This window comes from Hesperophylax consimilis, chromosome 16, assembly GCF_061612785.1.
Source record: "Hesperophylax consimilis isolate HC1 chromosome 16, BYU_Hcon_1.0, whole genome shotgun sequence".
Classification (NCBI taxonomy): Eukaryota; Metazoa; Arthropoda; class Insecta; order Trichoptera; family Limnephilidae; genus Hesperophylax; species Hesperophylax consimilis.
The window spans coordinates 13900609-13912806 of NC_142851.1; the positions used below are offsets into that span (position 1 = coordinate 13900609).

Sequence of the window (12198 nt, forward strand, 5' to 3'; positions counted from 1 at the left end):
GGAGCCCAGGTAGGTGAATTGATCGACCACTTCGTATGAGTAGTTGTCTTTAAATAGTGCACTACTTCTTCTTCTGTGCGAAGGGTTCCTGCTCTGTACCATCATTTTTGTTTTGTCAACATTAACTCGCAGTCCTACTTCCCGCGCCGCTATTTCTAAAGGGTCGAAGACCTCCTTAATGGCTGAAATTGATCTTCCGACAATGTTGATGTCATCCGTATATCCGACAACTTGACTGCTCTTGAAACAAATATTGGAGCCAGTGTCTATGTGTTTATGCCAGTGTTTATTTATATCTATCATTGTATATTATGTAAAAGCTGTTTGTTTCTTACAAAATAAATAAATAAATAAATATTAAAAATGGTTACATTTCATGTCCCTAATAGAGTCACACAAACTAAATATATATTTAGCTGCAAAGATAATGTCAATACCAATTTGTTTATAAACTTCCTTATACCATGCGTACACAGCATAATTAGGTAATCAGTTTGCAGAAGCAGCAGATATTTTTAATAATACTGAAAAAATATATGTACAAGAAAAGATTTCATGTTTTTTTCAAAGGCATTTTAAACACTGTAAATATTTCTTCATTTTAACCGCTTCTGTGCCAAGAGCGAGTTAACTCGCATTCTTGGCCTGCTGTGCACAGCTACACTTCTACCTACTGGCATTTAAAAGGTTAAATTACCTTTTACATTATTGTGTTTGAAATATACCTTAATGTTTAAAAATTGCAATATTTTTATTTCTATAATTTTTAATCAAAAATTAAGGTTAAACAATCTTGGATAGAACATCGGTTCAATATTGTATTTGTATGCCTTTCTTGAAAGTATTGAGATTTTTTACAGACAAAACTGTTTATTCATATGGTGTATGTACGGGCACAAACAAATAATTTGTTTTAATATTGTAAAGCAATATCTTGCAAAAAGCGTATTTGAATAAAATAAATTAATTAACGCCATCTATGTATACGTAGAATATAACGAGCGTCGTGTTTAACCTTAAGGATTTTGCAAGATAACTGTCACTTCCCTTTTTATCTCGTTCATACTTAAAAAAATATATATACTCATAATTAAAAATTATAATAATAATTCCCAGAGAATAACCAAAAAATCAGATATTTGGGAACCATTTTGTCACAGTATAAACATAGATTTTTTTTGACGTTGTATTTACCTACACGTGCATAAGGCGTTTATGCTATTAAACAACATTGATGGAAGTTTTATTAAATTCAGGCGGTAAAAGTCAACTAAAAAGTAATAAATCCGAAATAACCTACCTTTTTTAGATAAGATGAAGAAGAAACCATATTCACTATATATGACATTATTAATGGATTAAAACTGACAAAAAATAACACAAATAATTGTAAATATATTGAATTATACTAATATAATAGTGAATTAATCATTGGAATAGAAATTATTTTCAAACACATTATTTCAATGACAAACGACAAATCAACACCGTCATTCACATGGAAACTGACGTGCACAGCGCATGCATAGAACTAGCGCATGCGCATAAGTCTACCAAAATGAAATGTTGCGAGACATTTTTTATTAGTACTAATTAGAAATTGAAACTGTAGTCTTTTTACAATGTGTAACAAAAATACCGTTTAACGGTTGTGAAGTGATCTTTTATTAGTAAGACCGATTGTATTTAAAGGTACTTGTACCGTAAATAAATAAAAACGAATGCATAAATATAGTTCTAGTAGTACATACTATTTACTGATATTGGATAAACAATACACAAGTAAGCAAAGAAGGTGAAGAGAGGTGGCCCATACAAGTCAAGAGTGGCGAATGCAATTGTTTTCGACATATGCATCTGGGACGGTTTTCCGCTAGTGTGTTGTAAGTTATCAAGTATTTTTGTCTGTGACTAGCAGTGGCTACAATATGCAAAACATATTACGATGCAGTTAGTACGTAAACGTAAAATCCATAATGACAAGAGACTCGTGTATTGTATAAAGATGACTGACCCATGATGCCCTCCTTGCACATGCCGAAGTCGGCGAGCTTGCAGTGACCCTCGTTGTCCAGCAGGATGTTATCCAGCTTCAGGTCTCGGTAGATGACGCCATGCTTGTGCAAGAACTGTAGGGCAAGGGTCACTTCGGCAGCATAGAATCTGAAAAACACAACAAATAATAACAGTTGGACAATAAAATATGCAAATGGCAACACCGATTTTGGAACAAATGTGAGCTTATCGCACCCCTAGTCTTAGACCATGACATGTCAAAAAATGGCATTCTGAGATATTGGATTCAAAGTATCAATTCTGGGAAATTAACAAAAAAGAATATGTGTGGTATTTTCTGTCTGCAAATTTTGTACAGTTCGTTCAGAGATGTGGCAATGGTTTGCAGCGCAGTCCATTGTTGGACTTTTCTACACAGAATCTACTCTGAATGATTGTTCTTGAACGAATCGCCTGGCGTAGCGACGGGTAAAATATAACATATTTGTAAAAGTGTCTAACTGAAAAGTGTAACAAAATATTACATTTTGAAAACAAGCTTGCACTTTTGTTTACCCGATTTGGGATATGTAGTTAAATTTTATACTCAGCCAGCAATTGTAAAAAGAAATATTAAAATTCATAAACAGATTTCATTTTCGCGCGCTAAATGGTGATATTACAATGTGAGGTGCCTGTATATTGTCAGATTCCTTTATTGCAAAATCACTGACAGGGACATGCTCACGCCACTCCCCCTGCTCCACGCCTCTTGGTTTGTTCCCTCGCCCTTATGGGCAGCTCTGTTCATACTCTGTGGAATTCTGAGATAATTAGATTCAAAGTTTCCAGTCCAAGGAATTCCAGTCAATTAAAAAAAAAAATCATGAAAGTTCACCTTCTAATTTAAATTCCAGTATTTTTTTAATGTAAATTTCATAATTTTCAAAGTTTGCATTTTTCAAAGCCCACTTAAACAATTGAAATCTGATGGGGTACGTGTGACGTCATACGCACCTCGGTTTTGTCGGTTAACAGTAAAGGGATGGGCTTTATGTTTGATTCCCGAATTTGGGTTTTCTCTGAAAATAAGCCCATAGTTATTCTAGTAACTATTGAAAGTAAGTATTGTAGTAACTCCCGTACTTGGCTCTGGGCTCGTCGAACTTCCTGGCACGCTGTATTTGGAACATGAGATCGCCGCCGTTGACGTACTCCATGACAAAGAAGAGGCGGTCGCGCGTCTGGAAGCACGAGTGCAGTGCCGTGAGGAAGGGGTGGCGCGCCGCCAGCGCCAGGATGCGCTTCTCCGTCATGGTGCAGTCCACGTCGTCGTCCTGGATTATCACATCCTTTTTGAGCACCTTTACCGCGTACACCTGCAACAAAACGTAAACAAATATTCAGACATTGCTTTGCAGCGGATAAAATAAGAAAGGCTCTTTTAACCTTTACAACTCTGGACTTTTCAACGCAATCTATCATGTGACACCTTTTGACACAATGGTCCAACAGGTTTTATTTGTTGAGAAAACTACATGGTTGTACTTTGACTTGATCTGATTGTGGCTGTCAAGCGGCAGGATGTGTCATGCGATGGATCACATATGCATTTTATCCATCGGCGGCTATCCCTGTACGAAGACAATGCATAATATGTAATCCATTAAGTTCCACTCGTACATATTTTTTATGAGTATCGCACAGACCAAGAGTCCCAACCAGACGCGGCCGGTGCCTTAAATGTTTGGTGGTTCACCGAGCAATTCATCAAACACGTAATATATATAAGTGTGGGTACCTTATTTATTTATAGAGAAGATCAATTCTTCGACTCTTTTATTATATACTCCATATTTATTATTACGTCATTCATTTTAAAAGATTATTATAATTATATGAAGAGATTATATAATTATAGAAGAATAGAGATACCAGAATAATTGTTTATAGCAAATTTGATAATGGTACAATAACTAACAAACTTTTCACTTTTGCGGCGCGGGTGTTTACTGAGCTAATGAGCTTTAGTGCGAAGTTTGCGATAAGTGACAAAAAATGCACCTAAACAAAAGGCTACTTTTTAACTGTAAAACAAACAAAAAACTAATAATGTCAATGTCAAATAGGTTCCCTAATCCAAGGGCTGTATTACAAGATAACATTACACGAGACGCATAGCTGACCCGTTAATACTATAATTAATACTATCTTGTTCAAACCATTGATTACTTCACTGCAGCCCTTTTTTTTGGAAATCTTTGGATACTTTCGATTCTCTTTGTGTCATCTTCGCGACGCACGCTGCCCGTCCAGTGGTAATTTTTTCGATACATTTTGTGTGATATGACGGTTTAGCGATGTATGCTAGGAGCTTCATACAAAATGACCAAACGGGGCGTTTAATCAAATCTCCCAAAATGGTACGTACCTCAGTTCGTAGCCGTAAAAACTGGCGTGCGGGAAGCAAAGCATGTGTCCGCAATAAATTATTCTCAACCAAATTAATATATTTAGATTTCATTTTTATCTTCCACATTTTTTTAAAGATTGTGTGCAATTTTATAATTAAAAATATTATGTAGGAATACGATGAGCTGTTAAATGTTGTTCAATTTGTTGGCGGTTCAGAACGTTAGGCGAGTGAACGTTAGCGCGAGCCGCGTCTGGTCTCAACCAGCTGGAGTCGGTGAGAATTTGGCATCTCCAATTGGGGTGTGTTGAGGGGTTGTAGGTAGTGGGGATGGGAAGGAGATGGGGAAGAGGAATGTCGGAAAGTGCCTGATTATTCAAATAAGATCCCCAAACACGGCTAAAGCCGTTTCAAGAAATGTTTATGTTCTGAATGATGGTCTTCCACTCAATATACAAACTACAAAGAATATACAAACCTCGTCGGTGTTCTTCTTTTCGGCCAGCATGACTTTGCCGAAGGAGCCCTTGCCCAGCACCTTGATAAAATGGAAATCGTCCAGTCCCACCTTGTTAGAGCGCCCCGACTCACTGCGCTCCAGACTAGAATCACCGCCTGCACAAATACACAACAAATCACCAAACAATTCAAATAAACAGGAAATATTGCCTAATAACTGTTTAAAACACCCGATTGTGTCTGATTGCGACTGAAAGGGATCCAAGAAATAATTGTTTCCTTCAACCAAAGTAATCTAGATTAACTGAGGCAGTTTTATCAGATGCTATATTATACCGGGTTCCTAAAACACCGGAAAAAAAACTATTGACTTGGGCAGAAAAGGGCAACCCGTTATCTGAACTGCAACCAGTCCATTTAGAACGATTGAGTCTACCTACAACGATTGAATTGTAGTCATTAGAACATAAAACAAGATTCCATTCAATGTACCTGCGCGTTCAACACGCTCTAGTGTCCTATTCAGGGTGGATCAATGCAAAACGAACTCTAAGCATAATTCTGGCCTGAACAGACTATGCAATAATTACAAGAGCGTATTATCCAAGGTTGATATTTTCAGTTGCGAAATTACCAAATACAAGAGGTCCATAAAAGAATATTTCTTTGATGGTTTGTGAATAATGTTTGTGTCTGTATTGTTTATATCTCTATTATGATTTGATTTATATCTACAACCTCTCTCCATGGCTATAAATGTATTGTTTTGTAAATTTTTCGTTTATAATTTTTTGTTTTGTATAAATTTTTTAATTCATATTCCTTTCTTAAAAATTTAGTTTACTTATTCCATATTATGCTGTCTCAGTAGAGGTAAAGTCACAAGGAGGAAATTCATAATTGGTTTTATTTTGGCTATATAATACTTTTGTACAAACTGATTAAATGTAAACTGTCGATTTCCCGAAAATTAATAAATCTCTGCGCTTGTTCTAACCGGTATTTCAATGGAAGGTGCAGCAAAATGGAAAGTCGAATAACAAGTTTGAAACATGCTATATGCAAGCAATTCTTTGTTTGAGTACTGTGTTTGCATCAAATCTGGTTGCTATTCCTGTAGTTTGGTAGTTCTTCTCGCAAAGATAAATAAGTGTGTCAATGTGTGGCTAAGATGGTGCCAAAATTTGAGAGGGGAGACAAGAGAAGAAGAATGAAAATATTAACGGGAGTTCTTACCTTTATCATCTCTCTTATCATCCTTTTCTTGCTCTACAGAAGTTCCCCCCTCTCCACCCTCCCCCTGTCCTTGATTCAAGTACTGAAACAAAAACAACATCCATTACTTTGATCTATGAATAAATATTTGTGCTCGCTCCTGAACAATCTCAAAAGTACTCATCTAAACTATTTATATATTGTGATAACACAGCGAAAAGGCGCTCAAACGTCAAAAATACCACTTTTTAGATAATTGCTATTGATGGTAAGTGTATGTGTAAATTTTTAAATGTAATAAATTGATGGATTTCAAATTGATTGCTCTTTTGGTTATAAATTTATTCAGATGGAAATACGAGCAGTGCATCTCTGAACATAAATAAATATTTTCAACTTAATACAGAAAATAACTCATAGAGTCAAATAGTTCATGGAGATACAAATACATAGTGTGTTTTGTACGCTATGGAGATAGATCGATTGCGAGGAAGGTTTCATAGGATTGGATGCAAAATTGTGTTGTGTAAATCTTTTTTTATGTGTTCACGGATATTTATATTTTTGTTTATGGTGAAGATTTCTTGGATGCCAGGTTAATTAATGGTTTTACGCGGAATACTGACGATACAATATATGTAAGATATTGAAAAGATACTGTTGCTGAGCTACAATCAAACTGCGCGGACGATCAAAGTGGCAGAGCGAATGAAAGTTATTTGTTTGGTGTGAAGTTGGGTGGTCACTGTACACAGCTGCGATTTTCATTAGCATAGGTAAACAAAGTTTGCAACGTATACTAATAATAGTTCATTGCCCATGTCTCATGTTCTATTATCCATGCAGCCTATAGAAATATGTCCATTTAAATGTAAAGGTTAAACATACTTTGGATCGCCGTGGCGTTTGTTTATCCGGAGATATTCCCATGGCACTAAGTATCTCCGCCATCTGCTTGGTGTTGATGCCGCAATTGTTCGCCACATTTTTCTGACATCTCTTGTGCACATTCATAGAGCAAACTGAAAAACGCAAAACCAAATTATTTAAATAAAAATTCAAATTAAATTTAAAGAACGGGACTACACTTTTTATGGGTTATGATCAAACTTATTGTAGGTTATATTTAGGTAAGTACAGTATTAAAAAAAAAAAAAAAAAGGTTACCTTCGCATTGCAGGCCCTGTTTGATGAGACCGTAGAGTAAACTCCCGCAGTGGTCGCAGAAGGTGAAGCGTTTATACGAGTGGACGACGAAGCGGTGGGGGATGTTAACATTGAAGCGCTGCCCGCTGGCCGATATTTGTGACGTCTGCCGGATTGGAAAAACATTAATTAATATTGTGTAATTGTGTTCTTTCCCTTGTCCTATTCGAGTCGGGGATTCATCACCTCGATAAGGCACTTCGAAGCATCTCAGTTCTGGCTACTTCAAGGGCCTCCCTCCAGAGTAAACCCTGTCTCCACTCATACAACCTCAGGAGTAGCTTCTCCAGCCTAGCATCATTAACGGTTTTGAAGTCAAGTATAAATTAATTTGTTTATCAATACTCCTGTGGTAGCTGTAAACACCTTTTTGTAGAGGCCATCAAACTTAAAATGTAGTGAACTTTTTAATACCTAGATTGAAAGTGCCACAAAAGCAACAAAAGTTTAATTTAATCGGTTGTTAATCACTTTATTGTCATTATTGATGCATTTCTTCATTTCCTGATGAAGCTAGGATATATGCTAAACCAGTAGGTGAAAAATATTATGAATTATATGTACAATAAATGTTATGGTTGGTTTTGAAAAACCTAAGCTAGTTCACACAGCCAAAAAGTTAAAATATATAGGGTGTCCGGAAACTCGTAGTGCAAGCGGGAAACTGGTGAATCTACATCACATTTGGAGTCGATTTTGTAGTATATTTTTTTTTGATTTGAGCTTTCGTTATCGAATAAATCGAGTTAGAAGTTGATTTTTTTTTTTTTTTTTAATCAAATTCTTATAAATTTTTACTGAAGATCAAAGTACCCAACTAATTAAAACTATTTGAAAGTAAAACAAATGAAGAAACTCGGATTTGAAGCATTATTTTGAAATCACCCTTCATTTAATCCGGTGTAATCATAAAATATTTCTGCTCTGCAGGGTTAAAACATCTGTTGTTCAACCCTAAACACCAGAAAAAACTTTAACCCTAAAATAGCCGAAAAATATATTTTTTTGGTTTTTTTTTTTTTTTTGAGAAAATGCTCAAATCAAAAAACTTTGTTTATTTGGGTTCCCCATGTGGTGTAGATTCTCCAGTTTCCCGCTTGTACTACGAGTTTCCGGACACCGTGTGTAGTTAAAATTAATAAAACACTATCCCTCCAAAACGCCCTGCTTGGTTGGCATCACTGCATCGGCTGTTTCTAGCGTCACGCCGCCAGCCTTTGCAGGTTTTAAATTCTGGTATTGCATGAAAAATTTTATGTATTGCGAATCGCTTAGCTGTTTTATAAAGTATAACAAAATAAATTACTGGTTTTGAAAGCAGACGAGAGAATCTATAATTAATTGCAAACGGGCATATGCAATTAAAAATATAAAAAATCTGATTTCAAAAATAGAGGAATTTTTTTACAATCGTTTTGTCGCTCACCGATTGTTTTTGCTTGTAAACTGTAGAAATACCACTTTACAAGAAACTAAAAACATATTTAACTACACGGACGTATTATAAAGGTTTTTATCATTGCAATATTTTTCGTTTCATATAAAAATATTTAGTAGAAAATTCGCAAACTTTGACAAATCTTTCGCAAACATGTAAAATTTTATGATCGATGACTTTTTAGAAAATATTAGAATTATTTGGAAATGTATGGTAAGCTTTTAGATGAAAATACGAAGTGTGGTGTTATCTCTTACTAACACTGCTTAAATCGTATATCGAAATAGAAGGACTATTGTTACGAGTCCGTTTCAGTTTAGTACTGAGTTGATACAAAAAGTAAACTTCTTGTGACGTTACAAAGCTCCTTGTAAAGTCACAGGCGTTTTATCAGGCATTGAAAAATTAAAACTTTGATAATTATTTTCACCATTAGAACTAACTATAAAAATCAAAATGATGTTATTTAAGTTAGAATGTCATTATTAATAAAAATAATAAACAAAATGGACTCGTGTACGGTATTCACATTAAAAAAACATTTAAAATTTCACTCAATAAGATTTAGTGATTTCTTTGCAAGGAACTATTTTATGAAAAATTCATAAATAAGTTGACTAAAGAAGATGCCAAGAAAAACAACAACGAGGAGATGAAGATATTTACCTCGTCTTTCATCCCGGGACACTTGGTGACAACGGAGGCGTGACATCTCTTGTGAACCACACAGGTGCAAACTGAACACATCAAAACAGTAAATTAGAATAAGTATGTAAACAATTAACTTAAATAATTACTACATACATAAATTGTCCCGTTAGAGGTAAAAGTCACCGTGTGGTATACAGCTAGTAAGGTACATAATAAGCTTTACCTCCAAGGGGACGACATTATACTAAACATTCATTCAGTAGTAGGTAATAATACTTATTCAAATAAAGCAATATGTTCCCCGGTTACGTGCAAAATCCCTTACTTAAAAATCAACAATACATGCGTGCAATTAACTCATTTATTTAAGCAAGAGTATAATGTTATTTTAGGGTGTTTTGACATTGTTAAATCAATCAAATAAGTAACTCCCATAAGTAATTTTGAATGAAGGGTTTGGTAATTCAGGACCGGGAAAATTAGCCAATGAAAATTTGCCATGTTAAGTAGTATTAGTCAAAACACTGTTCACAAAAATAAGATACCAGAATAGTGATATTCGTAGTAGCGTGATTATTGCAGTTTTAGAAAGATGAGGAAAAACCCTGAATACATGGATAAAATACTTTAATAGATACGACTTCAGTTCGACCAAAAACAAAAAACTGTTCCCTAGCTTCGTCCAAAAGCTAGCGCGATGCGGGAGGAGAGTGCGGCATGACAAGCCACCAACGAACGCTTGCGATCTACTTATAAAGCAAGCTCTACCTGTGCATGGCAAGAGTCTGAGCACCTTCTTTTATATGCAGTCTAGCTATAAGCAATTAAAGCAGCATTCAGTCAATGTTGGACAAGGTGTCTGACTAAATTGGGTAATGCCTTCATATTTATTTATGGCTGAGTAATGAAAAGCCCAGATTCATGACAGACAATAGAAATGTACTAAAAGGAGTACGCGCAGGATAAAGTGAAGTATGAATTGATGCATCCGTTATGTAAACTGCCAAATACACAGAAAGTTTAGCCAGCAGTTGGACGGATCGAGTTCAACACTCAAAACAGGCAATGACTTAATAAGATATACAAATCAGTATGAAAGATTACTAAAAATCTTAGGTACTACAGCTTTATTATTTTAACTCCACACACAAGGACTCGAGGGAAATTATTTCCTTAACGGCCTGTCATCTTTGGAGATGTAAACCTGTGGAAGCAGTGAACCTGAATCTTGAAGAGACCCACGTTGTAACGGGGAGTCAATAGTCTTGAAGAGAACCACATTGTAACGGGGAGTCAATAGTCTTGAAGAGAACCACATTGTAACGGGGAGTCAATAGTCTTGAAGAGAACCACATTGTAACGGGGAGTCAATAGTCTTGAAGAGACCCACATTGTAACGGGGAGTCAATAGTCTTGAAGAGAACCACATTGTAACGGGGAGTCAATAGTCTTGAAGAGAACCACATTGTAACGGGGAGTCAATAGTCTTGAAGAGACCCACATTGTAACGGGGAGTCAATAGTCTTGAAGAGAACCACATTGTAACGGGGAGTCAATAGTCTTGAAGAGAACCACATTGTAACGGGGAGTCAATAGTCTTGAAGAGACCCACATTGTAACGGGGAGTCAATAGTCTTGAAGAGAACCACATTGTAACGGGGAGTCAATAGTCTTGAAGAGAACCACATTGTAACGGGGAGTCAATAGTCTTGAAGAGACCCACATTGTAACGGGGAGTCAATAGTCTTGAAGAGAACCACATTGTAACGGGGAGTCAATAGTCTTGAAGAGAACCACATTGTAACGGGGAGTCAATAGTCTTGAAGAGACCCACATTGTAACGGGGAGTCAATAGTCTTGAAGAGACTCATGTTGTAGGGGAGAGGAAACACGTGAGGCCGGCAAATCATTCCACAGCCGAGCTGCTGAACACAAGAATGAGACATAGGAGGGATCAATTCTCATATGACAAATGTTAACAGTGTAGGTACAAATATTGAATGCAGATTTGGTGTGTTTCCCGACTATACCGATACCGAAGGGATCAATGACGCTAGTTCCTCAGATTTAAAATAGAAATAAATAAAGTTGTGTAAGGCATAGCTGTTATAAAGCATTTTTAGCATGGCAAATTTTAGAGACAATTTTTTGGCAGGTGAACTGAAGTCACTCGATTTACATACTAAGAATGAAACCGTATCCTTTTTTTTATGAATGTATCCATATTTTATGGTAATATGATGGTAGTGAAATGAATGTTAGTGAATAAAATGGGAAATGTTACGTACCTTGGCACTGATAGCCTTGCTTGCCCAATCCCCTGAAACCAGAAAAATAAAAGCCCCGGGTCATTTGCTGTCGCATCGCCCACACAACATGACGACCAGCACTGTGTGGAAGGCTGGCCAATGAACCTAACTGACAATGCACTCATGGTGTTCAATCATAATACGTGTAGTCCCTTTAATTCTACAATTGGGATGACGGAAGAATAATCAATAGTCTGTAATTAACACAATCATTACATTATTGAACCCGTTCAATCATAATAACTTTAGTCCAATGTCTTTATAACATCCGTGGGATGGCAGAATTACAATCAAAAGTCTGTAATTATTAACATAATGTATTAACTGGAGAGTAATGTGTGATGAAGGAGATGCATTGGACAATCATTCACACTATTTTATAGTGCTTTCCTTTCACACTCTCACGCCGTCTCTTTCATACTAGACGTCAGTTGCAAAGTCATTACAGCAAGTTTCAAAAATAAGTAAGTAAGCCTAAAAAATCCAGATGAAAATGTCTTTTACGTTTTATG

General features: G+C 36.0%; 1 protein-coding gene across 3 annotated transcripts in view; it reads right to left on the minus strand.

Moving 5' to 3' along the window:
* The window catches only part of Pkc98E (Protein kinase C), a 44346-nt gene that overhangs the window by 10934 nt on the left and 21214 nt on the right, over nucleotides 1–12198 (minus strand). For 2 of the 3 annotated variants that reach the window (XM_089640932.1, XM_089640933.1), the window contains exons 6-13: nucleotides 11666–11697; nucleotides 9393–9463; nucleotides 7250–7394; nucleotides 6971–7104; nucleotides 6104–6185; nucleotides 4887–5023; nucleotides 3142–3374; nucleotides 2015–2163 (exon numbers count right to left, since the gene is read on the minus strand). In XM_089640932.1, coding sequence (XP_089497058.1) covers nucleotides 2015–2163; nucleotides 3142–3374; nucleotides 4887–5023; nucleotides 6104–6185; nucleotides 6971–7104; nucleotides 7250–7394; nucleotides 9393–9463; nucleotides 11666–11697 — 983 coding nt within the window. Of the gene's footprint in view, nucleotides 1–2014; nucleotides 2164–3141; nucleotides 3375–4886; nucleotides 5024–6103; nucleotides 6186–6970; nucleotides 7105–7249; nucleotides 7395–9392; nucleotides 9464–11665; nucleotides 11733–12198 lie in introns of those variants that run through there. The other variant, XM_089640934.1, reaches the window with a different exon arrangement.